Below are 26,431 nucleotides of genomic sequence, written 5' to 3' on the forward strand. Positions count from 1 at the left end.
TTTATATGACTGGGACACTTTTATGCACCATGATTGAGTATCCAGTTAGAAGGTTTCCCTGATTCGTCTGTAGATCGTCCCATTCGCATCTACTTCCCGTTCCGTCTGTCCATACTTGAGATATGCATGCAAACGCGGTGGTCTACATCTTAGTATATATAACCCCTCATCTGCAATTCCAACTAGTACTGATTTATGAAAGATATACCTGCAATAACCACTGATTATCAGCATTTTCTCCCTGATCTGTCATATTACACGTGCAATACAATACAAACAGTGAAGATCAGAGATGCCCAGATGAGGGGGAAATCTGTACAGCTCAGTAAACGAGAACAGGTCTGACTCACATTGTCATGATGAGGGAAGGCATAAAGTAGTCAGCCCTCCTGATGTAGGTATCTCCATCACCCATCGCAGCTTTATTCATCACCATGTACGACGTTGCAGTCATCGGAGGAGGCCCAGTTGGCCTTTGTGCCGCCTACGAAGTGGCCAAATCCGGCCATTCGGTGGTGGTCCTGGAGAAGAACAACTTTTTTAATCAGGTATTGCATCGTCTGATAATACAAAACCTTTCATTACTAAGAAGTTTAGGCCGGCAGCTCCGGTGACCTCGCCCGTATGTTCCGCACCATGTATACGGAAGACTTCATGGCAGATCTCGCGCACGATGCACTCTCCCTCTGGGATGAACTCGAACGAGATGCAGGCGAAACGGGACTCCGGCTGATGACGGGGCTGTTGAATTTCGGAGATCCCAAATACGGAGCTGGGGGTCCTGAAGGAACCCTGACAGGACCGGTGCCTAATTTGAAGCGGTTGGGCATGGCGTATAAGAAGTGTATGTCTCCACGATCTTGGTGGTAGATATAAGGCTGATTGGAGTAGACACCAAAGCTGATATCGAACGGAAATATCCCTTCCGCAATCTTCCCCAGAACTATGAGGGCATCTTTGCCCCGGATAACGGGGTCATTAACGTTCCTCTCCTCCTGCGCACTCTTTACCGTCTGGCTCAGGGATACGGAGCTAAACTGCAGCAACACACGTTCGTGAAGCAACTGGAACCGTACGAGGACCACTGGATTGTGCAGACACTCCATCACGGAAAACAGGAGCAACATCACGCACGCAAGATCATCATAACGAGCGGTGCCTATGTCAATCATATCCTGCGGCCCAGTTTTGACATCCAGCTGAAGTTGGATATTTGGGAGATGGTGGCGAGTTATTTTAGCGTCGATGCCGGCCCGCGAGGGACCGTCTTCCCCAGTATGTGGTTTCAATTCCAGGGTGACAATTCCCAGGGTCAATCCCAACTCTTCTATGGCTTTCCTGCTCTTCCCTGGGGCCCTCCCAATATCGCCCGGATTGCCGTCGACGCAGCCACGCATCGAATTCATGATCCGGACGAGCGGCATGCCAACGTCGTGAGTCCGGAGGACATTACCATTTCGCAGAATTTCATCCGGAACCATGTCGAGGGCGTTGATCCCACCGTACCGGCATCTACCTTGACATGTCTTCAGACTAATGTGTTTGGTATGTCCAGCCAATTCATACTCCCGCATAACCTTTGCTGACCCAATAGATAATATGTTTGTCCTGGACTATCTGCCTGATAAATATCTCAAAGGCGGTCCTCCTAAGTCCGTCATGGTCTTTACTGCCGGGTGGGCCATGAAATTCATACCATTGCTTGGAAGGGCACTCAAGGAGTTGGCGATTGATGGTCACTCAAAATATGCGGTTCGGGAGTTTTCAATTGAACGAAAAGATTCAGCGGGGGAATCTATGATCGAATCTGCCGGAAAGGCGCATAGACCGGCTGGTGCATCTGAATGGAAAGCGCAGGGGTCGAGTATGAGAAAATAGTAAAGTAGGTAGTAGCCATAGTGTTTGATATACGAGCACTGTACTTGAGCCTGTCCATTAAGTAGTTCGGTAAGTAGCTACTAATCAATCCCTTATTGAGAGTACTCCAGCTCACAGAAGCTGTATTATGTCCTGTATCTGGAATAACAGAAACGATTAACATCGATATAAAACCAAAATCCGTGTATTATTGGAAGCACTATCTGTCATTGCCCAAAAAAGCGTTTTTCCACAAAGCGTAGAGGCGGATATATAGAAACAGTTAACCCAAACGCAAACCATATACCTAGATCACACTGGAAAAGTGCTTGGGAAATAGGACCTGTGAAATATGATTGTTTCTGAATATGTTAGTTTAAATCGATCCTCGGGAGTATATAGACACACCATGCCCATAATTGCACCTATACACCCAATCAAGAAACAGAATCCTGCTGCTAACCCTTTGGGTAGTCTGCCCGCATTATAAGAAGACCAGTCGTATGTATATCCCCTTTTAAAGATCCATTCTTCCTCGAGGCAGATGGCTAACCAGATGACAATCCAGTAGCTCATGAGCGGGAGAAAATCCTCCATGATCACATCGAGATACTGATGCCCCAATATCGCACAGACAGTATATATGACTACCTCTATGGTGGTGAGAAGAGGTCGCGGGATACGGGTATCGTGACGACCTAGTAACATTTGAAAATTAAGTCCAGCGGAATATGTGCATGGGATGTTGTTGGAGACCATTCCCAGTACGAAGATGATGGCACAGAATCCTCCGAATCCACGAAGGCTTGTAAAAGAGGTGGCGAGAAGACTCCCTGGGGATGTGAGCGCGGCTTCTTGCCAGAGCTCGTTGGTGTATACGCCTGTTGCGAGACCAACCCCGAGGACGGTAGTGAGGGTCATTGCCAGGGACATGCCTGTTGTAGCTGCAAGGAACATTTTCCATCGTTTGGTGGAAGGAGGGAAGTAGACAAAGTAGTCTGCGCTGGACGGAGACCAGGTGATGGCGGAGGCAACGCAGAGAGAGAAGAAGGAGAGACGGTGAGAAGGAGATGGCTGGGAGTCGGTGGAGATGTAGTGGGTTGTGTCGAAGAAAGGACCAGCGCAGCCGATCATAATGCAGAGAATGGCCATTTGGAAGATCCAGGCATATCTGAGAGGTTAGCTTCGGTGAGAATAGAGGAAGAGGAAGAATACCTAGAGTAAAGATGGAAGAGAGGCATGCCAAAGGTTGCAATGCACCAGGTCAATATGGCCACGACGGCGATTCCAACCGTGACGGCTGTCTGCCCTCCAGAGACAGCAAAGAGAATCTGACCTCCCAAGATGCAATTGACCATGCCATATCCCAGCATCGTCAGGATATTCAAGAGGCAGCATAGTTTGCTGAGATGGTAGCCCAGGAAGTATTGGGTGGCGATCTGTCTGTATTAGCATGAATCAAGATGAAAAAGAGAGTAGGAGAACTGAAGAGAAGAGAGGAAAAGGTAAAGAGGAAGAGGGAGAATACCAGAGTGCGATTTCCACTTCGGGGACCCCACGTGCTCATGTATCCCACAGCAGCACAACCGACGATGCATCCAAACACAGCACACACAGCAGCATCGCTCAAGTCCAGTCCATCAAAGGATGGGCCATACAGTCCAACGATGAGGTTATTCCCAGTCAAAGACGAGCTGAACCAGAGAAGGAAAATGCGCAGATAGTCATCACTCCTTGGGGGTTGACGTTCCTCGATGGGGACATGCTCAATGCCTCGAGTCTCCAATCCAGAGATGCGTTCAAAAGTGGACATCCATCTTTGAAGCTTCGATGGTGTTTCTGAAGATATCTCGAGGACTTCCACTTTGGGTACTGATTTGAGGATCTTTTCCTCCTGCCCTTGTTCGATATCTGGCATTGTCATTTTGATAGAGGATCAGCACTGGAAATCGAGCATGACATTGTCGATCATGTCGATCATGACGAGTCTTATATACATGACTGCAGAAATCTAGACCATCTAGTTAATGGCTGGGTCAATCTAGATAGCAGACATTCTTCACTTCCGGTTGGGTATGTTGCAGTGGTGCTGCAAGGAATGTTGGAACAATTGGCCGAGGCAAGGACTGTCCGTATAGAATGACATTCTTATGGTATCTTCCACTGTGAGATCAAGATAGTGGAATGCTTTAGATAAATGATAGATAATTCTAATACTGAAATTCATCGAACTGGAGTTTATTGCATCAATACTGTAGTAGTTGTGTTATGTGTAGATCATATAGCCTACTCGGAACCATAACAATCGGCTGTAAGGATTCCGAGACCGGAATCGCCTTCCCGAGGTCCACTTCTCCCCCGCATAAAGGCGATTTGGAGTTGATGCTTCATATAAGTTTATAACTTCATCCAATTGCTTCAATGTTTCACCTTGTCACCAACCCACTCCATAATGTCTTTCAGAACACCCCTCTTGAAACACATCCGCCATGCTCGAGTCCAAAAACGCCCATTCTCCATCCACCATGCCCTCCGATCTGATGCCCCCGCGGCCTCGATCGCATCATCCTTCCTCTCCAAATTCCAATCCCTAGGCCCTCAATCACGCTCTCAAGTCCTCGACGCAAACCAACTCCACCTCCTCTCTCTCACACTCAACCGTCCTTCTCTCTACCCGAATTCCCCCTCCCTTTCCAACGCCGCTGCACCCCCAACCAACAGCCCTCTCCCCGCGGGTTACCATCTTGTCTATTTCACCCCCGCATTCCTCGAAAATGAACTTGGAGCTGATGGCACGGATACCTCGTATAACCCCGAATCCCCGTTTACCCGACGCATGTGGGCAGGAGGTGAAGTCTCTTGGCCCAGGAATGCAGAGGGGAAACCGAATCCGTTATTGGTGGGACAGGAAGTGCGCGAAACGACCAAGGTGCTCAGCGCTGAGCCCAAGATTGTGAGAAAAACCGGCGAGGAGATGATTGTTGTGGGGGTGCAGAAGGAATTTGAGAATGAACATGGGGTTGCTGTGATTGATCGAAGGTAGGTGTCTGGTCACTCCATCGCTCCAATTAATGTATATTGACAGATTCAGGAATTGGGTCTTTCGAAAAGCATTGCCCATCTCGTCTGGCTCTTCATCCACCACACCACCAACACAAGATAAATACTCAGGACCAGCATCTGCATCCACCATTACCTCTGGCAAAACACACACTCGAACCCTCAAGCAAACAGCCGTCACGCTCTTCCGCTTTTCTGCCCTCACCTTTAACCCCCACAAGATTCACTACAGTACCCCCTGGACACGAGGTGTCGAAGGCCATAGAGATATTGTCGTCCACGGACCTCTGAACCTAATCTCCATTCTTGATCTGTGGCGAGATACCAGAAAGAATGGTGGCGGTGATGATCCTGCGTTGATGTTACCGGAGAGCATCTCTTATCGTGCTACGAGTCCTTTGTACGCCGAGGATACGTACCAGATTGTTCTCAATGAGGAGGCAGATACTGGCAAGGTGGAGATATTTACGCCTGATGGCACTGTTGCCATGAAGGCAGAAATTACATCTACTTAGTGTATATGTTTGCAAATATTAAATCAAACATTACATTTTCTCGAGACCATTTCCCAGGTGTGCAATATTTATAATCACCTCGATTTGAACACCACGTTAAATGCTGACATTATATAAATATATTTCTATTAAGTGATCTTTAAGCTCCCATAAATTTCTTTCTCAATATCCATGATTAAGCTGCAATATAAAATATTTGACTGCTGAAGGTTGGTGGCGTAACCAATAAGCGGCGGGGATGAGATCCAGGATTCGCATCCTGCGCACGTTACCTTTGATTCATCCGACAACCATCACAGCTGCGATTCCATCCAAGAATCAAAGCTGATTCTACATCCCAGCACATAAATCATATCCACGATGGCTGATTCTGAAGCCAAAACTGGTCCTGATACAGCTACCCCGCGGAGAAAGCGGGTCAGAGTTCAGTTTTCGTGCACTGCTTGTAGAGCCAGAAAGTGAGTCCCACCCCTCCCCTTTTAGGCTAAAATATGTTTGATAGATTGATTTAATATTAGATTAAAATGCTGCCGCACACATCCCTGCAGCAACTGCCAGAAAAGAGGCGAAGATCACCTTTGTACCTACGTCGGTCCAGGACCACGTAGAAGGCCCGCGCAAAGTCAATCCACCTCGACCCAGGTGCAAGATCGTCTGCAGCATCTAGAGAACCTAGTAAAATCTCTAGCTCAACAGAAGAAAGCAGAAGATGGACAGCCAAGTAGCCAGACGCAGAATGCGCCGCCCGCGAGGGTGGACGATAACGGCCAAACCTCTCTGGAGACACCTGAGTCGAGACATGAATCTGGCGGAGAGTCCCCTCCTGACTCGCATGGTAAATTGATTGTGAATGATACTGGGACGAGCTATATTGATGGTGCTCATTGGCGGGCTATACTCGCCGAGGTCAGTTTGTTATATCTTATGTCTAACGTTGAATGTAATTTCTAACAACAGCACAGATAGATGAGGTGAAAATGTCCGTTGAAGGAGATGATGCTGTGGATGAAGAGGAAAGTACTGATAATCCTGCTCAATCAACATCTCAAACACTTCTGCTTGGACTGAAAGAAGTATTGAGCAAGGAAGATCTGTTGGCAGACATCCCTCCGCGGAATGTGACTGATAGAATTGTATCCAAATTTCTCCAAACAACAGAGCCTGTTTTAAGTATGTGGTATTCCCTTCCAGTTTATTATTGACTATATGCTGACCTAAAAGTCGTCATTCATATTCCAACCTTTCAGAAAGAGGTATATCGCCTAGTCGTAGAGAATCGAATATTTGGCTGACACGTTCCAGTACAATGAATTCTGGACTAATCCAAAAGACGTCCCACTTGCCTGGCTGGCACTGCTATATGCGATAATTACCATGGCAATTTCCTTCCAGATACGAATGAATGAACCGCTTCCAAGTCATTTTGGAGACCCCCTCCACGCCCTGGACGTGTTTTACAAACGAACTGCTCACTGTCTGATCCTTTCAAACTACACTACCCCGGGACGATATAAAGTGGAGGCACTATTTTTACACGGGGTGAGTGAGTTTTATGGTAGTAATGACGCCCAGCTCGGGGTTTCCTTTCTCCTAGGGATTACTATTAGACTTGCCATGGCCATGGGATACCACCGTGACCCGCGTCACTATCCCAATATCTCAGCCTTTGAAGGAGAAATGCGACGGCGCCAATGGGCTATATTGTGCCAGCTAGACGCCTTGATATCGTTTCAGATTGGAATCCCCAAGACCATACAAGGCTGGCAATGTGACACTGAACCACCTCACAATATCCTGGATGAAGATTTCGATGAGAACTCTCAAAATCTACCCCCAGAACGCCCGGACACACAACGGACACCGTCGTCATACGCGATAACCAAGTCCAGAATCATGAATGTTTTTGGGAGGATATCTGATCTTGCATTCTCTCGAGAGCCAGTCACATATGAAGAAACTATGGAGATAGATCAACGGCTCGAAGAAGCCTACCGGCTCATACCTCCCTTCTTCAAGATGCGTTCTATGGAGCAATCTATCGCAGACCCTTCGGAGCTGATTCTCCGGCGATATACTGGAGAGCTTCTTTATCAGAAATCCCGTTGTGTCTTACACCGGAGGTATCTGGCTGAAGCTCGCTCAAACCCACGATACGCATATTCTCGATCGGCATGCATCAACGCAGCAAAGGAGATTCTCCGCCACCAGGCAGATTTATATCAAGAATCTCAACCGGGAGGTCAGCTTTATAGAGAACGGCAGCTTGTTAGCTCGCTTCAGAATGCCGATTTTCTTCTTGGGGCTATGATTATCTGTTTGGAGTTGTCATATGACTATTCCGCAAAGCAAAATAATAGCTCAGGAAGTGGTGCAGCAGGTATCGTCGAAGGCCGTGAGGATCTTCTGGCTAGCTTGGAAACATCTCATCGTATCTTTGTGCAAACAAGTCGGTTTTCATCAGATTGTCAAAAAGGACAGGTTGCTTTGAAAATCATGCTTCGTAGAGTTAGAGGGTACACTGATGATGGGTCTTCAAACGAGCAAACCACCTCGTTCAGTGGCAAGTTTCAACCGCTGGTTATTTATATCTCTTACTGACAACTAAATTACAGACCAAATCCCAACATTTGATCCTGCTCAAACGCTGGATTACTCGGATATATGGAATGGAGCATCAACCGAGGCATACGATCAGATGTATACAATGGATCCTTTCTTTGGATCGCTGGACGTGATTGATGAGATGCTCGATGCACCGGCGGAATTTGACTGGGTAAGCCATTACAATTCCCATTGGAATATAAGGATAGGATTGCTAACCTGTTCAGGGTCTTTTCGATCGTCAAATGAATTGAGCAGATACGAGTAAATAGTTCATCTGCTATATACCCATTATGGATGTTATTTTGAACATATACAGTGACTACCATCATAGAAGAATATAATAGAAATATTAAAAATAGTATATAATCTTATCCAAGTCAACTTGAAGCAATTCACACATGTTGTATAGCAATCTCGGCACGTCCCGATCCTCGTGCCGATCCCGACCAGAAAAAAGATTCACCTTCACAGTTCACCATCTCCAAGTCCAACCGCGCAATCCAGCCATTGACACCAAACAACACCCTCTCCCTATTTCTTTCAACCAGAATTACACAAAATGAAACCATCACCGATCCCACGACACCTCTGTCGTCGAAGCAACCTCTTCTCTCCATCGGGATCCTCCCTCTCCATCTCGCGACACCCTCTCCGCCAACAACCGCAATGGACGAGCACAACGAGAACGCCTCTTAACCTCAACCTCAACCTCAATCGCACCAACCGACGCTCATTTCAATTACCCTCTCTCTCCTCCTTCCTACCATCCGACCCTAACAACAATAACAACAACCGCACCCTAACCGCCTCCCGAACCCTCCCCTACCCACCCCAAGGCCTCTATAAAGTCATCTCCTCCGTCGAATCCTACTCGCAATTCCTCCCCTTCCTCACAGCCTCGACCGTCACAGCCCGCGACCCAGAATCAAACTACCCCACCCGCGCTTTCCTTACAATCGGCTACGGCCCGCTCAGCGAGACCTTCACCTCGCGCGTGGACTGTGACGAGGGCAAATGGGTCGTTGAGGCGCGCAGTGGAGCCAAGTTCGGGGTGGACTCGAAGATGGGACAGGAGGGGCTGGATTTCCCCGGTGCGAATGAGGGGATTTTTGAGTACTTGAGTACGCGGTGGGAGTTGGTTCCGTCTGTTGATGGGAGGTCGACGAGGGTGGATTTGGAGATTCAGTTTGAATTTCGGAATCAGATGCATGCGATGATGATGAGTGCTGTTGAGGGTCAGATGGCTGGGGTTATGATTGAGGCTTTTGAGAAGAGGATTCGGGAGAGGGCTGGTGATGCATAGATGTGTTGAGGATGGGTGTTGGAAATATAATGGATACTGGAGTTCGGATAAAGCCTTTATAGAGCATATACTGGGAGGGAAGAACGGATACTTGATGTGATAGTTTCCATTCCCTTCTATCTTGAGATAATTCGCTGTACATTTAGACCACATATGACAAAAAAAGAAACCCTGAACACAGAAAGAAACCAAACATGTAGTATATAATACAATTATCAAGACACATCAGGATCCATGTATCCCCTTATTTTAATAGAATTTTGTTTCGTCTTTCCTTCATAGCATGCTCAGACTGCGACCCCGGTTGGCCGAGTTGCGTCCTCCTTTAACCGAGCTGACCGCGTTGTAGTTGTCGAACACGACCTCCCAGTTGATTCGGTCCCACCAGCGCTCTAGGTACTCGGCCTTACCACCGATACCGTAGTCCATCATCCACGCATGTTCCCAGGTGTTGACACAGAGAATAGGCTGCACGTCCACAGCACCAGGGGCCAGGCTCTTCTGGTTCTGAGAGTGAGCTCCCATGGAGCCAGCAAACTGGTTACCGAGAGGAGTCTCGGGGGAGTGGGTGGCCATGTCAACCGGTTGGCGGCGAGAGTGAGCAGCTGGGTAAGGCGAGCCGGCATTGTAGGTGCAGAAGATGTGCATCAGTCCTTCCTTCTCAAGGTTCTTAGCCAACCAGACGAAACCGGGTCCGAACATGGCATTGGCGGTGGCCAAGAAGTCGAGCTTCAGAGATTCAATCGACGAGCAGGTGTCGATAATGTCTTTCGAGAACTTTTCAGGGATCTGGGTAGTTGTGGGAGACTGTCACGTAGAAATGTATTAGATCCAGTCTATGATTGAGTCGTGGAAGCGAATCCACTCACCAGGCAGTTGAAGAAGAAGTGGTTGTTGTGAGCCATCGAGGCGTAGTTGAACACGGAGGCCATCTCCGGGCGCCGGGAGTACTTGACCAGCAGTTCTCCGGGTTTGGCATCGGCATCGACGGTGTCTATAGTCAAGCTGAGTCAGTATATATTCCATAATCATCCGTTGACTTCACCGAAGCCATATAACCAATTCATTGGGAATTGCATCCTGTCAACAAATTCGGGGAACTTCACTCACCCTGCGTCAAAAGGTTGAGCTTGTCAATGAGGAGACTCTGGTATTGTGTCCAAGCAAAGTCGAAAGCCTCAGGCGACAGGAACTCGGAAACACCATTGTTCTTGAAATGGGCATCGTGAGTCAACTGGGGAACACGGTGCAATCCTCGGGTCTGGAAGCGTGGGAGGGCGGAGACGGGTTTCTGGTAAAGATGGAGAGATCAGTCAAGAATGGAGCCATTGGGAGGGCGAAAAAAGCTCACCTGCGTCAGAGAAGAGGCTGCACGCAGAGCGCTCTGCGGCCGGAGGAGTCGGTTAAGCATGATGACGGCTGTGAAGGGGATCTGGACGTCGACTTGAGGCCGAAGAAGAGCTTCAAAACCGCAGAATTTCCATCGCGGATTGGACATTGCCCGATCTGGGCTAGCGTGGCTGAGGTAATCACTCCCCGCCACGAGCCAATCACAGGCCGCGATTTCTACTCCTCCGTATAACCGCCCAGCAATCCATTTTCAGTATCACTACGCGCCTTCATCCCCGGCCAATTTTAGCTGCTGGCCAAATGGCATCCCGTGCCTGGCTAAGCATATGAGTTTTTGGTTCCTGCAGAATCTTGACGATCTAGCGCCGGGATCCATCTTCATGCCGTCCTCCATCAGCTGCATCTGCCGTGTCTTCTATTCTAGGACCACGGCGCTTGCAATGATGGATCCGGATACTTCTGTAAAGTGATGCGTAGGGACCTCGGGCATCAAATAGCGCTCTGTGCCCGTTGCTTTTGTTTCATATTGCTAAATATTCTCCGTCGGCTAATCGAGCTCTTTTAGACTCTTCTTACCTGCTCTCGTTGGACATCTTTCATCTTCTGTCCTTGTCCAACTGGAATTCTATCCATCTTTTAACTTTTAATTATACATACACCATACATTCGTTATTGAAAGAGATATCCTTCGTTAAAATGGCGCGGTTAACACTTATTGATATCATCGGTGGACGTCCTTCTTTACTTCTACTCTTGACCATTGTCGCAACTTGCATCACACCAAACTGCGCCTTCAGTCTGGAATCACGAGATTCAGATACCTGCCCAAGCTCCTACAACAAGTGTGGAAGCTCAAAGTTGCCGGACAACTTCTGTTGCTCTTCCTCGTCGACCTGTGTCAGTTTGGATGACTCGAGTTCCGCAATCTGCTGTCCCAGCGGCCAGGACTGTTCCTATATCGCGCCAATTACATGTGATGTGCAACTCCAAAATGCCACTCTCTACCCGAAAAATGTTGTCAAGACGACAAGGCTGGACGAGGAACTCCCAAAGTGTGGTGACTCATGCTGTCCTTTTGGGTATACTTGCCAGGGAGACAACACATGTGCTCTGGTTAAGGATAGTTCAGCAACAGCAACCTCTTCCATCTCATCTTCGACACCTACATTTGCTACATCTACAAAAGCGTCATCATCTGAAACATCTAACACCTCTTCAGCTTCACAAGCATCTTCAACAGCCGATGCCTCTTCTACTGGTACTGATGCCCAACCTCTCAGTACGATCTCGGTGACAACACCCTCCTCTTCCTCTTCATCTTCCCCTCACTCAGGAATCTCATCGCTATCGGCAAATTCCGTTGAGAACTCCGACTCCAACTCCAATTCAAACAACACTACTGTAACGGGAAATTGTCCATCCTTCCCCAGTGCAGCCGTCGCCGCCGGCTTTTTCCCAGGCGCCGTCTTCGGCGCCATGGCAATACTACTGTCAATCTTCTGCCTGCGAAGAAGACAGCAGAAGCGTGACCTCCCACCCTCAGTCAAGGTCTTCAACCACACAAAGCGATCATCAAACGGGACATTAATCGGTATCTCGGAACCGATCCCATCAGACGAAACATCTTTCCGCACCGATTTCCTCCTCCAAAACAACCAAAAGCGCACTTCAGACGGCGCGCGCTCAATGCTCCAGCGCACCGGAACTCGCGTCAAGAGCCTTTTCGGTGCAACCCCAAAACTCTCTTCGCGTAACTCGGCTAAACCCCCTCCACTACCTATCACTATCGCGCCCCGGCAGCCCAGTACCGAGAGTATCAAGGTGTACACACCACCGGGTGTATTTGCAACATCGGGCTTCCTCAAACCGGCCCCCGACCCGGTCGACAGACCCGATACAACCTTTACCGAAATGATGGACAGAGTTGGATTCAAGAATAACAATGGCGACCCTTGTTACCGTGTCACGGATCAAGACAATAAAAGTGGTCTTCGTGTACAACAGAATGCTTGAGGAGCATTGTATTATTGGAGTTGGATTTCGCTGGTTTCTGGCTAGACGGGTTTATTATATCTTTATTTTTCTATTCTCTGGTAGATAGATAGATTCCCACTTGAGCGTTGTATTACTTCACTTCACTGAGTCAATGTCAATATACCCTTTTCTCGATTATAACTCACCTCACATTGTACATATATTATCCAGTCCATCAGTGTCAGAAAGGACAACAGAGAAACAAACAAAGTATTATTTATATACTACACAAAACCAAACTAAGCCTTAATGCGCTTTCTTCGCCTTCAAACCCGCAACAATTCTCTTTATCTCCTTCAATAGTCCAACAATAAGAGGTACACCAATTGGTCCTAACAGCGGAAGATAGACGGCCACCTTGTGCTCATCGGGGAAATAAACCTGTCCGACCATACTCTTTTCAAAGAAACTGCGTTCGGCTTCTGCTTCGGCTACCCGGGCACTGGCTAGAGCTGCTGCGAAGCGGCCCTCGCGGAGATGAGTGCAAGCCGAAGCCAGATGCGAGAGTGTCGTGGATACAGATGCAGCAACCGTAGCAGGAATTGGAATGGAAGGGAGGGATTCAGTAAGACGGGCCAGTGAGCCCATGGTGGAGGATGCGGAGAGAAGTAGAGTTGCGGCACGGATGCGGATGAGGGTTTGGAGGCGCAGGGGAAGGGAGGCCGGGGTAGTCGGGGTCCCTAAGAGGGTGAGGAGTTGGTGGGAGAATGTCAAGAAAGCCGAGCGCAGTGATTCTTCCGAAAGATGTGATGGGTTTGAAGGGTTTTCGGTGGATAGGGGTGGGTTCAAGAGGAATACTCCACCCCATTGGGGAATGATCCAGCTCGTAGCCTTGTTCTCCCGGACGACCAAGGGGGACTGTGACGGGTCTGGTACATAGAGGATAAAGTTGATGGTTGGACCGTTGCCGATACTCGGACTCAGAGGCCATTCTGCTGCGTTGATGAAGGCGCTTAGATCTTCCTTCTTGAGAGTCCATGCCGCTTGCGACTCGTCATACTCGGGTAACGGCGCGGTGGGAGAGAATGCGGCATACAACTGGACTTGGGTATCGACAGTAAAGTTGCTGATGGGAGCGAATGCTTGCAGAAGAGGCGACATATATTCTTGAATGGCCGCTTCAATGTCCCAAGATGAAGGCTCGGACCCGGGTGTGAACAAAGAGAAAGCCAGATGATAAGTGTCTGCGTACTTCATCGACCGTCTCAATCTTCTGCTGATGCTCTCTGCAAGCTGCGGAGAAATCGAATTGAGAACCGCAGCCTGCTGATGGTTCGAGGACATAGCAACGTTGTTACCTGGGCCATTGTTGTCAGACAGAATCTGGGCGATGGTAGCCTTTTCCTCGCTGAACAGGCGCTGGAGCTCCTCCGCAATGAAGGACGACAAGGGCGAATTCGACGACGAAGGAACCGGAATTTGGCTGGGCGGGTAGAAGACATCCAGCTGGGTGGTGTCGGGATGGAGTTCGGACTTGGGGGCAGCCAGGTCGTCTTGAGGCAGTAGCCGGACCGTCAGTGCTGTATCAGCCTTTTCTCCAGCGGCGGATGTTGATCCTTCTGTTTTATCTCCATTTATTTCCGGTTTAGAGGTTCCGTCATCCAGCAGTTTCAGTCTGAGATGGTGGGCGGAGAATTCGTTGAGATCGTCCAGGGTGTGCTGCGTGGTGCGGAGTAAATGCTGTGCGTCTGCAATCGGCATGGACGAAGTTGCCAATTGGATCTCGAGAGGAAATACTGGCCGACATGTCTATACAGATTTCAAAATAGTAATTAGCCCAGCTTCTTTTGGTTGGTGCTGCAGCCAAACCGTACCTTTCCATCAGCCCAATCAACCATCTCCTGGAAAGGCAGCCGGGCTCTGTAGATGGATGTAGTCTTCCACCATATGGGGAACCCCAGGAAAATTATCACCGCCCAGAAGGCGAGGATGACTCTGAATCTGTTTTGAGTGGCTTCTGCCGGCTCTGGTGGAGGGAGACGCTGGGCATCTGTTTTGGTGTTGGAGCTCATGGTGGTGAGGTCGGGGGATGGAGAGGGGTTCTGCGCAGAAGACCCCAGGTCTTCATTCTTGCTCGTCATGGCCCGGGCATTATTTTGTTGAAGATAGCTGTTTGAATAGCACGTTGCCCTGCAACACCAATGCTTGTGCTGATGCTGATGGAGTGTCGTCGACGTGGATATCGCAGTGCAAGGCGGAGAGGGAGAAAGCGGCCGCAGATCAACTCCGACGCTTGGCTCCGACTGTAGCACAGCTGTGTATCCCACAATGCTTATATCCACTTGATCGATTTGATTTACGGTATACTTTTCTAGGATTTTCAACATTGAGGCAAAGTATTATTATATTATTGACGATTCTGACAAGCTCAAGACATGAGAACGCCCTAGCGTCCAATATCCAATGATGGAATCCATTAAAGCCAAAACTCTGGGTATCTTAAATTATGACGCCGTTCCGAGACATAGATAGGTGTGAAATAAAAAGGATAAACAGCCGTATTTTTAGTATTCTTTTTCGAATATCTTCTGAATGGGCCTCGCCGCCTAAAAGATGACGGTGTCAGCAATTGATCACAATATGACCAAATAGAAAGCTTGGGTACATACGTCGATGAATCGTTCTAGATCCTGGTCCAAATTGGCAAGATCCTCTTTTCTCTTGTTGTTCTCCGCGATCAAGGCCTGTTTGCGCTTGAGAAGCTCCTGGCGTGCCTGCTCCAGTTTCTCCCGTTCGGCATGTTCGTGGTTGATGCGAGCAATCATAAGTTCGTGATCATCGGATTCCTTGTGTTCTGGATGGAGCTCGAGAAACTCCTCAATCGGTATCAAAGGCAGGGAGAGATATTTATGGCTGAAACGCAGAAATGTTAGCACACCGTATAAAGACAACGTATCGGTCCACCTACTCATAAGACTCGCAGGCCGCAATCTCCCCAGTCAAGTGCCTCTGCTCATAATACAGATTCTGCAATTGAAGATGTAACCGGTCAATTTCCTGGCGGGCCTCTGCAGTCGATTGTTTTGTGTCGCGAACTCGAAAGATCGCGTCTCGGTTTTGACCCCGAAGCTTGGCCAAAAGGGCAAATAGATGTTTCTGCTGCTTCGAAGCAGCCAAGACAGTGTCTTGAGAGTCGGAAGTGGCGTTGGCCGTGGGATCCAACAATGCCAACAATTTCGTGCATTGTTCCAAAGTTTCGGCGCTGGAACCCAACACGGGCAGCAGAGAAGGATCGGAGACGATGTCACTAATAGCCATGGCGGAAGAGAATGCGGGGATGGCGATGAGGAGGGTATGGAGATGAGAAGATGATCGGATGCAACGATGTGATTAGTTGAGGGTGATGAACAACAGTTGAACCAGTCAAGGCCGGTTCGGAGAATAACAAGAGTGGGAGAATGGATGAGCCCAACGTGCAGAGAGTGCGGTCGCTTATGGGCTGAGACCACGACGATAGAGTGTAGAGAATGAAGATATCGCCACGTCGAATAGAAAGCAGACACACCCTCGCGTGTTAGTTTAGTCCGTTGTCAGATGAAGTTGGTCCTAATTTTTATCCGACCGATGCTTGACGTGGTTGGGGAAAAAGTGCCCCTCTTAGTCGACGCAGGAGAACCAAGTTGGATCACACTCTTTCTCACTCTTTCCCACTCCTTCTCTCACCCACCCCCATTCTCTCCTTCGGTTATCCCCAGTTTCGTCTATTATTTTCTGCACTTTTTAATTTATATACATAAGGGGTCTCCTTTTCTCCTTCTTCTGCATCTGCACGGTTGTTTTTTCTCCTTGCGTGGAGTATATCCGAAGTCGCCTTACCGCTCACCTCCGAGTACCCGATCGATCGAACACCAGTTCCTTTCTTATTTCCCCCTGAAGCCCCCAAAGGACGTGCGGGATTGATCTTCAACCGGTGGGATTCTTCGAGGAAGTCAAGGCTCATCACCATGGCCTGCACAGCACAATCCATGACGATTGAGTCGTACCCCGAGGCCACCAGCTCCTCGTCACTGGCAACGCCCAGCGAAGAAACGGGGCTTCTCCGGGATCGCCGACGAAGACATTCTTTCCATACCGCCAGGAAGCTATCATGCGATTATGAGGGGGAGGCCGTCTTTCTGCGGGTTAGCATCCCCTGTTGAAGAGATTGTTTTCTGCAATTTCCTTGGCCTAACTGTCGATAGGTTGAACTCTTTCTTGCAGAACTGGAGCGCCGACTTCACTGGATCGAACAGTATCGGAAATCGCATATGGTCCAGATCGATGCCAGCCTCAAAAGAGGTTATTCGACACTCGAGGCCGTCAGGGATTCTTGTTCCCACGCCTCCGGGGAACTTATGGGAGGTGGCAAAAAGAGGGCCAAGATTCTCGTGGAAACCCTCGAGGGTCACTACAATGAGGCGCTTGCGACCAAGGAGACACTGGAACAGAAAGCCCAAGCCGGCGTGCGATTGATGGAATCGTTTTTGGTCGAACTGGAATCCCGAGCACACGCGGTCCGAGACCGTGGTATCTATGGCGCCTTGGATGATGGATGGAAGGCGGTTGACTCGAAGCTGGGTGAGGTGGTTGATGAGGGTATGGAGCGAGCCCGAAGGGCCAAGGATGCTTTCCAAGAGAGCATTGACAACGCTATCCTGCTGGCTCAGGAGAAACGATTGATCACATATGCCGATCTGCCTCACCCATGGCGGGTGAATCCCCACATCCTGCAAGGTTATCGCTTCAGTTCCACCAAGGTGGAATGCTTCACCTCAATGTTCTGCTGCTCCAACGAAATGGTCAACATCTGGTCCCACCTTATTGGGCTTTTTGTTGTGCTGTCGATCGCCTTCTACTTCTACCCGCTCACCCCCAACTTTCATCTGAGCAGCAACACCGATGTGCTGATTGCGGCTGTGTTCTTCTTTGCAGCATGCAAGTGCCTGGTCTGCAGTACTCTCTGGCACACCATGAACAGCATTGCCAACCAGCCGTTGATGGAGAGATTCGCATGTGTCGACTACACAGGAATTTCCATGCTCGTGGCCGGCTCAATCGTCACTACGGAGTACACTGCTTTCTACTGTGAGCCGGTGTCGCGATGGGCGTATATTATGCTCACCATGACCCTGGGCGTTGGTGGTGTGGTTCTCCCCTGGCACCCGACCTTCAATCGCCATGATCTGGCCTGGGCTCGTGTGGCTTTCTTTGTCACCCTTGCCTTGACTGGATTCGCGCCCTTGTTCCAGCTCACCTACACCCGAGGTTTCGAATGGTGCGTATATTTCTACGCACCAGTTGTGAAGAGCATCCTGGTCTATTTCGTCGGAGCATGCATCTATGCCTCGCAGGTCCCCGAGCGCTGGAGCCCAGGTCTCTTTGATTACGTGGGTGGCAGCCACAACATCTGGCATTTCGCAGTGCTGGGTGGTATTCTCTTCCATTACTGCGCCATGCAGGACCTCTTCGCTGGTGCTTTCCAGAGAGCCCAGGGAGAGTGTCCCAGCCTGACCTCATGAATGACATTGCCCATCCCGTTATCATCACGTCATTTGCATACGACCGGCCATGAGTGAGTACCCATCTATGAAACCATTTGGTCTGAGTAAAAAAACAAAAAGAAAAAAGCACATCTAGATTTCTTTTCCACTGCACAGGTTATCCATTCTCTGCAAAAAATTTGCCCCTGCCAATATTTTCGGGCCTTGTTCCCGCTCCTTTTGCGTTCCCTCGCTTGCATGCATGGATGGAGTACACCGGTGTTTCCATTTTTTCTAACATTTCATTTCCCTATTTCCCTTCTTTGTAGATATCTGACCTTCATTTTGCAGAATCATGTCTATAGATGTCAGGTTATTGTTTCTTTTTTAGTTCTGTGTCTATTGTGAATACTAAGATGCAGTTAGATATTTGTCATAATTCAACATTTCATTTCTTTCTTTCTATTTGGAATGTGAAAGCCATCTAATCTAGTAGTTCTATCCAATGATTTCTGTCGTATCCTCGTCAATTCCGTGAGATCTCCACATCGGTGTCATAGGGCTGAGCAAATAAGACTCAGACCCTCGGTGGGCCGATTGGGGCTGTTTCATAATATGATAAGATCATATCCACAGGCACAGTCTATCTATAGAAGTACCTTTCCTCTGAGCGTGCGGGGATATCAGAGGCGTTATCCATAAAAGGTGTGCTGATTCCTCATGATAAAGCCATTTCCGAGTCAGCATTAACCCGCACTAATATCGTGAGTTGGGTGGCCGTGTTTCGCTGGGTGTTATGCGGCGCATGTCGGCAAATCTTTTGTATATTCTCGGAATCATGATGCTTCCTTCTTTTCTTCCTCAGCCGACGCGGAATTGATGCGCTTCTTGAAATGCCCTTGCATCCAGCAACGGTACATCTTGAGTTTTCGCTGTCGGTTTACAATCAACCGTCGGTCAATGCCTAGTTTGGCGATCTCGAAAACACCGTCGGATTCGCTGTTGATTTTCGAATAATCTTCGCTCCCTGCCTTTTCGCTCTCCTTTTCAAGGACAATCACATCTCTCCCCGGAGCCCACTGGCTCCACATGTGGACCAGCTCCTCCCGATCGAAGAAATATACTCGTGTACCGTCTCCACGGATATAGAAGTTCTCATCCAGGTATCGGCCCTTTTTGAATCGAACCTGAGCCAAGTCTCCTCGTCCGTAGTCACGGAAAAGAACTTGGCCGCCGGGCTTCAAGACACGGTAGATGTTGTTCAAGGCTTGGCTCCACTGAGTCGGCGACAGGGCGGAGAAGATGAAGATGAGAATTACAACGTCCACAGACCCCTCCGTCAAGCCTGGTGGCATTGAATCGTTCTCTTCGGTGGGCACGGCACTAACATCCCAGACATCGGCCACCATGTGCTTGGTGTCATAGTGCTCGCTTTCGCGCATCACCTTGACGGCAGTTTTCGAAAAGTCGCACGCATGAACCATAAGCCCTTCGTTCTCATTGTTGGCTAGCAATGGAAACGCAGTATTTCCAGCGCCAGCGCCAACCTCCAACACAACCTGCGGGCCTGCATCGCTCCGGCTCACGTCCGCGAGAACAGGAAATTCCTGCTGCAACCACTTGCGGTTCTTGAAGAAATTGGCCGTGTTGTTCTTGTAAAACAGATTCCACCACTTGGCCGGGTCCGAGTTGAAACGGTGCTTGTCGTAGTCTGAGACGGGGGCTTCGCGCTGTTTAGCGTACTGGCCTTGGGCAAATTCTTTGAAATCATCGTCCGGCTCGACATGGTCCCAGGCGTTGAACTCGTAGACATCGTCGCCTTGTTCGAGGTACCGAGAACCAAACATAAAAGGATCAGTGCGCTTCATATTATTGGAGGGGTCATGGGAGCGATGCGGGGGGACCATTGGGGGTTCGACATTGCTGAGCATAGTCGCAAACTCGTCGGGGGCGTTGGACGTAGGGGCAGTCATGATGATAGGTGCCCTGAAGCGACTGACAGTAAAGAGAGAATAAAATAAACAGCAATAAAACAAAGCAAAGAATGGATGTGGAGGAAAAGATCGAAAGAATTGCGGAAGAAAAAACGAAATCCCACTTTTTTGGTGGGGAAAACTCAGTGCCTGAGTGCCTTGACGCCTCAGGCAGGCATAAGACTTATCAGCCAATCAGCGCAATGTACAAAATACGGGTGCCTGACTGCCTCATCGATCGGCTTTCTATTCTTATTCCTCGATACGAACACCATTTGTCCTTTTCTTTTCTTCCAGTTCCCCTCCCCTTTGTACTCTTTTTCTTTCTCACATCTCACTGTCCAGCTGGTGCTGCTGGGCATTCTTCTGGACCTTAAAAGTCATGTTCTTGTGAGGCTGTTTGAGTCAAAGTCCCCTTGTCCGTCGCGGAGATCATCTCTTTTCATCTGATCTGTCTATCTTTATCGATTTTGTGCATCATATTTATCCTATACAGGGCCACCCATTGCATATTTAATTCAGATCACACAGCATCCCATTACTGCATTCTGGTCTAATTCTGTGTTCGCCGACAATCTTATCAAAAATGTCCTTTCTCCAGGGGCTGTGTGGTTGCATTGCGCGTCCCAGTTCCCCGCCTAGGCCGACTCCAGCCCCTCAAATGATGACCGTCTCCGATCATCCAAGGAGAAGCAGCAACACCAGATCCTGGACTGAAGGCGATGACTGGGCCATCACCCGCCCTACTGACCATGATGCTGGCTATTCGTCTGTTGTCCCTTTGCCGCGGTATACACCCCGTCCCGTAAGCATCCAGGAGAAGACATTGGCGGCCCACATGCGCGATCCATCCATCTCCTCATCGTCACTATCATCGTCATCTTATCCGGACGAAAAGAGCCGCAACGTATATCACTCCAGTAATCGCCCAGAGGATCTCACTTCGGACGTCTCATCGGCGATCTCTTTCCCTAGCAGCTACGGGAATACCTCGACGGCAACGGGGGAAACGCCCCCGCCACCATACTCGCCACGAGTATCGCCAGCACCGTCAAGATCCATGTCTGTCTCATCGATGTATCCGCCTGTGGTTCCAGCTCAGATCGCACCCCCCAGACCGGTCCTGCAGCGACCGGATTTACCATCAAGGTGTCGTGCTGATCAGCAACGGCTATCACAACACCGGAGATCGTGGGAGAGTCGGTGATTGGCGGGGGGCTGCTCCCCATGCAAATAACGTTTGATCAAAATTTATAGTAATTATCTCATATCGGTATTGTCTTCTTTCTGATGGATTTGTCTTATAGTGGGTATGGTTTATTGGGCTTGGGTGGGATGACACGCAGGGCGTGGTCTTTGATTTGAAGGTGGGGAGTTTCATATTGGCGCAAATGCGATGATGTCTACGATACAGCTATAATAATTCAGCAATGACATTCATATAACATTTTTCATCTTCATGCATGCGACAAGGCCAAAATATCCATTCAGCGCGAAAGTGCAGAGGGTATCTATCATATATGCAGTTCTTGGGGAAAAGCCCAAATTATTCAAAGAATTAAAAGACCCCAACAAGATCTCCACAGGAATCGAGCACAGCCCGTTCCTGTACATGTCGAAGCAGATACCCACACGTCCCTGCCGGAAACTCTAGCAGTTTAAGAACAAGAGGATCGTCGCTGTCTTCGAGAAACATGCAGATGGCTGTACATTCGGACCGCACTCGCGCATTCGCCCACCACAGGTCCGTCGCACTCACGAGTGCCAGCCACCAGCTGAGAATGATCAAGCCAGGTGGGTCTTTTTGTATTAACTTATCAAAGTAATCAGGCAGTAGACGGCCCATGAAGGTTGTGTACTTGGAGAAGCTCTTCACGGATCGTTCTAGTAAAAGAAGTGGGGAAAGCATTCGCAACGGCCACATGTACGGATTAGTCTCTTCGGTGGTTGTATCGTCGATGCCACAGATGTCCGCCAGCTCGGGGTGAAGTCCTACCCGGCCTGTACGATGGTCATCAAAGATGATGTTTTCATCTCGAGACTCCATGAATGGGGCCGCCCATATGCTCTGAGATATCCACGGCCTAGTGAGACCGAGGAGATGTCTCAATCCGCCCTGAAGCATGAGCCAATTCAGTGTTTCGGGATTATCTGAAAAGACAAAGGAGGCCCGGGGGTTGTAATCCTCCAGGGCAAAGGAATGAACTGTCAAGAGGAGACAGGCGGAGAATAGAGTGTCCATATTGTGCAAGCCGACGGTGGACGAAATCTCCTTGGAGTACAGGCTGATGGCCTGTTGCCAGTGATAGGCCTCGGCAAATTTGTAGGTGCTATTGTCTGGGACGACGCGACAAAGATGAGTTGTCGCTACGGCTATGACGGTGTGCATAAGAAACGGCGACTATATCAGTTAGTTGGAGCTATACCATACTATCAAGAGAATTCTGACATCAAATGCCAATTTAATCACCTGGTCTCTCATTACCCCCTTGAAGCCTCCGGTGCCAACGGTAGCAAGGGTAGAGTTATGAAAGTGTTGCAAAGCAACGATATTGTCCGATAACTGGCCATTCCGCGGCTTCATCTGCAGAAGGTCATCGATTTTCTCGGCAACTGCAGCCAATGACATAGAGTATACTGTCGAGCCTGATGATGTCAAATTCGGAACCTTCTTGGTGGAATGGGAAACAATTCCCGAGTTCTTAGTAGCTCGACATTGGACGACATCATAGTCACAATCGACACCATGCTTTTGGCACCGTATGCAGTGAGGCCTCGACTCGTCACACTTGACCAGTTAGACAGAGATACACCCCAATGAGAACTAAAGGGGAATACCTTGACCCTTCTCCGCTTACAGTTCAAACAACCGGCACGAGACTTCCGATGGGCCCGACGGGCATGATAGACAGACTCGGTGGATTCGTCAGTGGTCTTGAATGACACAAAATTTTGCTTCTGGTACATTGGAACTCGAAATAGACTTTTTCTGCCCTGTAGTTGCTCTGATAGTGTAGGGGAATGTGAGTTGCCTTTCTGTTGTATCTCAGTAGTATTCTCCGGGGACGGAGACGGGTTCGGCGTGATCAACATGACGAAGAGCGTATAGACAAATTGAGGGAATAGAATATGAGAATTATATATTGCAGTTTGTCTGTACTGAGAACAGAGCAAGAATATAACTGCAGCTGAAAGTCGACACTATTCAAGACACACTCGGGCAACAAAGGCGGAGATGCTCGCCATGCGCCCACTAATCATTCTAAACCCCAGATGTAGGATATTCTTAGTATCAGCGCTGCTTCGAAGCAACCGCAATGGATAAGCCAAATTGGCAATGATTATACATGATGGACCGTCACTGCGAGTGTCGATGATGGAAGATCGTCACATGCATTGAACACGAGTTTGTTTTGTTTTCATAGCGCTAGTCCAAAGAGGGCAACTCTCTTATTCGCTTCGATATACCAAAAAATAGCGAAGACAAGATGGATTGCTCCAAGAATAACATATTCATGTGCCATGTACAGGATCGTTGAAACTCTCATTCTCATTACTTCATACACCATTAGACAAGTCTTTTTTAAGTATGCACAAAATCAGCCAATCTGGGCATTGGAAAAGTCCATCTCTATATATCAAGTTAGTATCTTGCATCACAAAGGCTGGCAGTATAGAAAACGTACCCGGGTGATCCGCCTGGAACTTCTTCAGAATCTCTGCCTTTCGCTGCTCATCGCTAGTCTGTCCACCCATCTCCTTCTGTCGCTGGTCGTACATCATTTTCTCCACCATTGCTCTCGTTCCTCCGTCTAGATCGCTCAGCTTGGATGATTCGGGAGTAATCTTGGACACATCGATTTTGGGAGCAGAGGTCACCACATGCGGCCACCATTCAACCTTGTTGACCTTGTCCAGGTGGACCGAGACTTCTTTCCCAGGTGGGTGCGAGGTTGTTTCGAGAGTCCACGAGGATTCATCGACGAGAATAGGATGGGGGAAATCGCCCTGTTCTTGTTAGAAATAACACCTTGACAGCTTCAATTATCCATTCGACAAACCTCAATGAAGGTCTGCTGTCCCTTCACGGCCACCTTAATCTTATTCTTGGTCAACACCACATCCATATCCCTTCCCTTAAGATTTCCTGGCACTGGCACCGTCACCTCTACATCACGGATAGTTTGTGTCCATTTGTACGGGAGCTGGGCTTGTTCTGCTTCTTCCTTTGCCTTGCGTTCTGTTTCTTCGCGTTCGCGGTTGGCGATTTCGGCGGGGGTGGGGTCACGTTCGACGTCGGACATTGTGGTGTAATTCGCTGCTTGTGGGATAATATAATTGGAGATGTATCTGAGAAGAAGGTGTTCGTCTTCGAGTATCTCGGTTGTAAACTGGAAGGAATTCAGGTGCGTCGAGGAAATCGAGAAGAGGAAAGTCCAGACTTCGAGCAGCTTCTGTCGGTCACGGCGAAAATGCGGGGCCACTAGAAGCTTCCTCCAACAACACTGCAACTCCAACTGAACAACCAACTGCTACGACCTACGAACGATGATGTGAAGTGTCAAAAATAAGAAATGGATTGTTTTCGAAACTGACATTTCTCTATCATGGATGGAGTTGCCTGTCATGAGGGTTTTCCATTCATTCATCTCTGCTGGACCAGATCATCAGCTAAAGAGCTGAGCTACACACGAATGTCCAGTTCCCCAAGCTTATAACGTGGTAAATTGAAATGGCACGCCACATAGGACTGGAGGAATAAATCGGTTGTATCCAGGAGCTCGGGATACTTTGACTTGGATAGAACAGCTCGAATGTTGCGCACACACTGAACCGCCTTCTCACTGGTGATCCGCAGTGCCTCCAGCAGACTAATCTGGCGGACGTGGGCGAAATTACAAATGTAATTTAGGTCCTCAACCCCCGTCATGGTTTCCTTGTAAAAGGATATAATATCGTTGGAAAAACTGACGAAATCGGCGGCGTCCGGAAGAATCGGGAGATACTCCTCCAAGAAGACTTCTTCTGGATAGAGCTGCTGGGGGAAGGCAAAGTGAGCGAAGGGGTCCGCAATGCTGGCCTTTCGACGAAAATACTGAGGAAATCGCAGTGCTCCAACCGGGGGCACCATCGATCCCTCATAGCGGTTCTCGACCAGTCGTCCACCGATGAACTCCACCATGCTCTTGGAGATTATGATTCTGCCATAGGACCCGAAAAGCGTGCCCATCTTACCGAGGAATTCAAGCATCGAGGTTAGGACAGGCGACTCCTGCGGTTTCCCCTGGATCAACCGTGTTTCGAACTCTTCGAGGCCTGGAATGAGGCCTGACTCGCAGTCGTCGATTAAGAACACATAGGTGATGAAAATGCTACAGGCGATTTTGTGTTCCTTGGAGACAAATGGGTAAATCATCCCCAGTTCAACAGCAGACCTTTTCGCCCGTTTGACGGCTTGGTCTTTGATCAAAGGTTCCCAAGGCTGCGAACCAAAGTAGGAGGTGACCGGTTTCTCCAGGGACAAATCCGGAGTGATCGATGGTTTGAAATATCCTATGTCTTTTAGGAATCTTGACACAATGTGCTCATAATCGTTTTGCGAAGGGACCGAAAGCTGCATCGTTTTGACTCAAGCAGACCAGCTCAAAGAAATGGAGGCGCGTGCGATGAATGGCAATAAGATTTATATTGCAGGCAGTACTGATGAAGATGATTCTTCTCTAAAGCTACTGTCCTCACGAAGCGAGAACTGGTTCATATAACCAGCCGTTCTACCATACTGTGTCAATTCGAGTCTTGTCAAACTACTCGACCAGAGAGAATTACGAAGACATGCACCGAAAGACAACTAATGCCCAACATCTTGCATAGGTCATTCATTCTAATGCTGGCTTCGTAATACATGCCTTTATCAACATTCATGTCAACCACATTGGCTGGCTCTTGGATCCTACAATCACTCTCAAATGCGGCTACCAGGCCGTCTGGGTCACTTTCCTTGAGATGTAACAATCATAGATGCAGCGAAGATGTTTGTGAGACGGAACATCTCATACCAGCTCAAGTGCCTGAGCTGGATGCTAACCTCAGAACTCGATTATGAAAGATATGATGCATATAGCCTTGCACTGCAGCGATGAGTTATTCTGTCAAACCCCAACATTTAAATTGGCAAGGATGCGACCTCATATTATAGGGCATTACATACGTGGGACGCAGTGACACATTCATCAGGAGTGCATTTTCAGCCTAATTAGGTTGGCTGCTTCACACTCT

The 26,431-nt window shown here is 48.8% G+C and overlaps 15 protein-coding genes across 15 annotated transcripts; 7 read left to right on the forward strand and 8 right to left on the reverse strand.

Annotated features, from left to right (window-relative positions):
• Positions 1-434: 434 nt before the first annotated feature.
• Positions 435-1,878, forward strand: ASPWEDRAFT_172434 (putative sarcosine oxidase; the record flags this gene model as incomplete). Its single annotated transcript, XM_040830934.1, has 4 exons — positions 435-548; positions 598-844; positions 892-1,545; positions 1,595-1,878. The coding sequence occupies 4 exons, from the start codon at positions 435-437 to the stop codon at positions 1,876-1,878; spliced, it is 1,299 nt and encodes a 432-aa protein (XP_040689311.1).
• A 206-nt stretch (positions 1,879-2,084) lies between these two features.
• On the reverse strand, positions 2,085-3,775 carry ASPWEDRAFT_110174 (purine-cytosine permease family protein; the record flags this gene model as incomplete). The annotated part of the gene is made up of 4 exons (XM_040828151.1): positions 2,085-2,219; positions 2,266-3,028; positions 3,073-3,296; positions 3,386-3,775. The coding sequence occupies 4 exons, from the start codon at positions 3,773-3,775 to the stop codon at positions 2,085-2,087; spliced, it is 1,512 nt and encodes a 503-aa protein (XP_040689312.1).
• A 461-nt stretch (positions 3,776-4,236) lies between these two features.
• ASPWEDRAFT_40868 (hydroxyacyl-thioester dehydratase HTD2) lies at positions 4,237-5,613 on the forward strand. The gene is made up of 3 exons (XM_040835416.1): positions 4,237-4,896; positions 4,949-5,489; positions 5,554-5,613. Exons 1-2 carry the CDS (start codon positions 4,310-4,312, stop codon positions 5,430-5,432), a joined length of 1,071 nt encoding a protein of 356 aa, XP_040689313.1. The 5' UTR covers positions 4,237-4,309; the 3' UTR covers positions 5,433-5,489; positions 5,554-5,613.
• Positions 5,428-8,413, forward strand: ASPWEDRAFT_40870 (putative C6 transcription factor). The gene is made up of 8 exons (XM_040835417.1): positions 5,428-5,489; positions 5,566-5,890; positions 5,951-6,338; positions 6,395-6,602; positions 6,654-6,685; positions 6,735-7,992; positions 8,045-8,205; positions 8,261-8,413. Exons 2-8 carry the CDS (start codon positions 5,793-5,795, stop codon positions 8,285-8,287), a joined length of 2,172 nt encoding a protein of 723 aa, XP_040689314.1. The 5' UTR covers positions 5,428-5,489; positions 5,566-5,792; the 3' UTR covers positions 8,288-8,413.
• A 365-nt stretch (positions 8,414-8,778) lies between these two features.
• ASPWEDRAFT_97966 (ubiquinone-binding COQ10-like protein) lies at positions 8,779-9,339 on the forward strand (the record flags this gene model as incomplete). The annotated part of the gene is made up of 1 exon (XM_040839625.1): positions 8,779-9,339. A coding segment is annotated over one exon (561 nt), but the record flags the coding sequence as incomplete, so codon positions are not given.
• Positions 9,340-9,615: 276 nt separating this feature from the next.
• On the reverse strand, positions 9,616-10,750 carry sod4 (mitochondrial 37S ribosomal protein mS42; the record flags this gene model as incomplete). The annotated part of the gene is made up of 4 exons (XM_040828274.1): positions 9,616-10,146; positions 10,209-10,333; positions 10,450-10,630; positions 10,691-10,750. The coding sequence occupies 4 exons, from the start codon at positions 10,748-10,750 to the stop codon at positions 9,616-9,618; spliced, it is 897 nt and encodes a 298-aa protein (XP_040689316.1).
• A 635-nt stretch (positions 10,751-11,385) lies between these two features.
• On the forward strand, positions 11,386-12,702 carry ASPWEDRAFT_112093 (uncharacterized protein; the record flags this gene model as incomplete). The annotated part of the gene is made up of 1 exon (XM_040828303.1): positions 11,386-12,702. The coding sequence occupies one exon, from the start codon at positions 11,386-11,388 to the stop codon at positions 12,700-12,702; it is 1,317 nt and encodes a 438-aa protein (XP_040689317.1).
• Positions 12,703-12,969: 267 nt separating this feature from the next.
• On the reverse strand, positions 12,970-14,735 carry PIG-S (GPI-anchor transamidase GPI17; the record flags this gene model as incomplete). Its single annotated transcript, XM_040837627.1, has 2 exons — positions 12,970-14,472; positions 14,538-14,735. The coding sequence occupies 2 exons, from the start codon at positions 14,733-14,735 to the stop codon at positions 12,970-12,972; spliced, it is 1,701 nt and encodes a 566-aa protein (XP_040689318.1).
• A 438-nt stretch (positions 14,736-15,173) lies between these two features.
• ASPWEDRAFT_518602 (uncharacterized protein) lies at positions 15,174-16,119 on the reverse strand. Its single transcript, XM_040837666.1, has 2 exons — positions 15,632-16,119; positions 15,174-15,576 (listed from the first exon to the last, which is right to left on the reverse strand). The coding sequence occupies exons 1-2, from the start codon at positions 15,979-15,981 to the stop codon at positions 15,297-15,299; spliced, it is 630 nt and encodes a 209-aa protein (XP_040689319.1). The 5' UTR covers positions 15,982-16,119; the 3' UTR covers positions 15,174-15,296.
• Positions 16,120-16,667: 548 nt separating this feature from the next.
• Positions 16,668-18,221, forward strand: ASPWEDRAFT_28263 (hemolysin III family protein; the record flags this gene model as incomplete). The annotated part of the gene is made up of 2 exons (XM_040833116.1): positions 16,668-16,844; positions 16,905-18,221. 2 exons carry the CDS (start codon positions 16,668-16,670, stop codon positions 18,219-18,221), a joined length of 1,494 nt encoding a protein of 497 aa, XP_040689320.1.
• Positions 18,222-19,018: 797 nt separating this feature from the next.
• ASPWEDRAFT_111852 (tRNA(Thr) (cytosine(32)-N(3))-methyltransferase) lies at positions 19,019-20,155 on the reverse strand (the record flags this gene model as incomplete). Its single annotated transcript, XM_040828277.1, has 1 exon — positions 19,019-20,155. One exon carries the CDS (start codon positions 20,153-20,155, stop codon positions 19,019-19,021), a length of 1,137 nt encoding a protein of 378 aa, XP_040689321.1.
• A 96-nt stretch (positions 20,156-20,251) lies between these two features.
• On the forward strand, positions 20,252-21,538 carry ASPWEDRAFT_518709 (uncharacterized protein). The gene has a single exon (XM_040837668.1). The coding sequence runs from the start codon at positions 20,742-20,744 to the stop codon at positions 21,360-21,362; it is 621 nt and encodes a 206-aa protein (XP_040689322.1). The 5' UTR covers positions 20,252-20,741; the 3' UTR covers positions 21,363-21,538.
• On the reverse strand, positions 21,538-23,721 carry ASPWEDRAFT_518619 (Zn(II)2Cys6 transcription factor domain-containing protein). Its single transcript, XM_040837667.1, has 3 exons — positions 22,994-23,721; positions 22,605-22,943; positions 21,538-22,556 (listed from the first exon to the last, which is right to left on the reverse strand). The coding sequence occupies exons 1-3, from the start codon at positions 23,246-23,248 to the stop codon at positions 21,714-21,716; spliced, it is 1,437 nt and encodes a 478-aa protein (XP_040689323.1). The 5' UTR covers positions 23,249-23,721; the 3' UTR covers positions 21,538-21,713.
• A 33-nt stretch (positions 23,722-23,754) lies between these two features.
• On the reverse strand, positions 23,755-24,459 carry ASPWEDRAFT_172446 (NudC domain-containing protein; the record flags this gene model as incomplete). Its single annotated transcript, XM_040830935.1, has 3 exons — positions 23,755-23,786; positions 23,842-24,163; positions 24,217-24,459. The coding sequence occupies 3 exons, from the start codon at positions 24,457-24,459 to the stop codon at positions 23,755-23,757; spliced, it is 597 nt and encodes a 198-aa protein (XP_040689324.1).
• Positions 24,460-24,839: 380 nt separating this feature from the next.
• On the reverse strand, positions 24,840-25,775 carry ASPWEDRAFT_172447 (uncharacterized protein; the record flags this gene model as incomplete). The annotated part of the gene is made up of 1 exon (XM_040830936.1): positions 24,840-25,775. One exon carries the CDS (start codon positions 25,773-25,775, stop codon positions 24,840-24,842), a length of 936 nt encoding a protein of 311 aa, XP_040689325.1.
• Positions 25,776-26,431: the final 656 nt, after the last annotated feature.

Source organism: Aspergillus wentii (genome assembly GCF_001890725.1).
Source record: "Aspergillus wentii DTO 134E9 unplaced genomic scaffold ASPWEscaffold_4, whole genome shotgun sequence".
Taxonomy (NCBI): Eukaryota; Fungi; Ascomycota; class Eurotiomycetes; order Eurotiales; family Aspergillaceae; genus Aspergillus; species Aspergillus wentii.

Excerpts from the sequence above, each read along its gene's own strand:
- ASPWEDRAFT_40868 (XM_040835416.1), top strand. The coding sequence starts at position 4,310 with ATGTCTTTCAGAACACCCCTCTTGAAACACATCCGCCATGCTCGAGTC. Across the intron at positions 4,897-4,948 it reads GTTGCTGTGATTGATCGAAG|GAATTGGGTCTTTCGAAAAG; the intron begins GTAGGTGTCTGG and ends TGACAGATTCAG.
- ASPWEDRAFT_518619 (XM_040837667.1), bottom strand. The coding sequence starts at position 23,248 with ATGTTGATCACGCCGAACCCGTCTCCGTCCCCGGAGAATACTACTGAG. Across the intron at positions 22,944-22,993 it reads GTAAGCGGAGAAGGGTCAAG|TGTGACGAGTCGAGGCCTCA; the intron begins GTATTCCCCTTT and ends TAACTGGTCAAG. Across the intron at positions 22,557-22,604 it reads TGATTAAATTGGCATTTGAT|TCGCCGTTTCTTATGCACAC; the intron begins GTCAGAATTCTC and ends TAACTGATATAG.
- ASPWEDRAFT_518709 (XM_040837668.1), top strand. The coding sequence starts at position 20,742 with ATGTCCTTTCTCCAGGGGCTGTGTGGTTGCATTGCGCGTCCCAGTTCC.
- ASPWEDRAFT_518602 (XM_040837666.1), bottom strand. The coding sequence starts at position 15,981 with ATGGCTATTAGTGACATCGTCTCCGATCCTTCTCTGCTGCCCGTGTTG. Across the intron at positions 15,577-15,631 it reads GCGGCCTGCGAGTCTTATGA|CCATAAATATCTCTCCCTGC; the intron begins GTAGGTGGACCG and ends TCTGCGTTTCAG.
- ASPWEDRAFT_40870 (XM_040835417.1), top strand. The coding sequence starts at position 5,793 with ATGGCTGATTCTGAAGCCAAAACTGGTCCTGATACAGCTACCCCGCGG. Across the intron at positions 6,339-6,394 it reads GGCGGGCTATACTCGCCGAG|ATAGATGAGGTGAAAATGTC; the intron begins GTCAGTTTGTTA and ends ACAACAGCACAG. Across the intron at positions 8,206-8,260 it reads CACCGGCGGAATTTGACTGG|GGTCTTTTCGATCGTCAAAT; the intron begins GTAAGCCATTAC and ends TAACCTGTTCAG.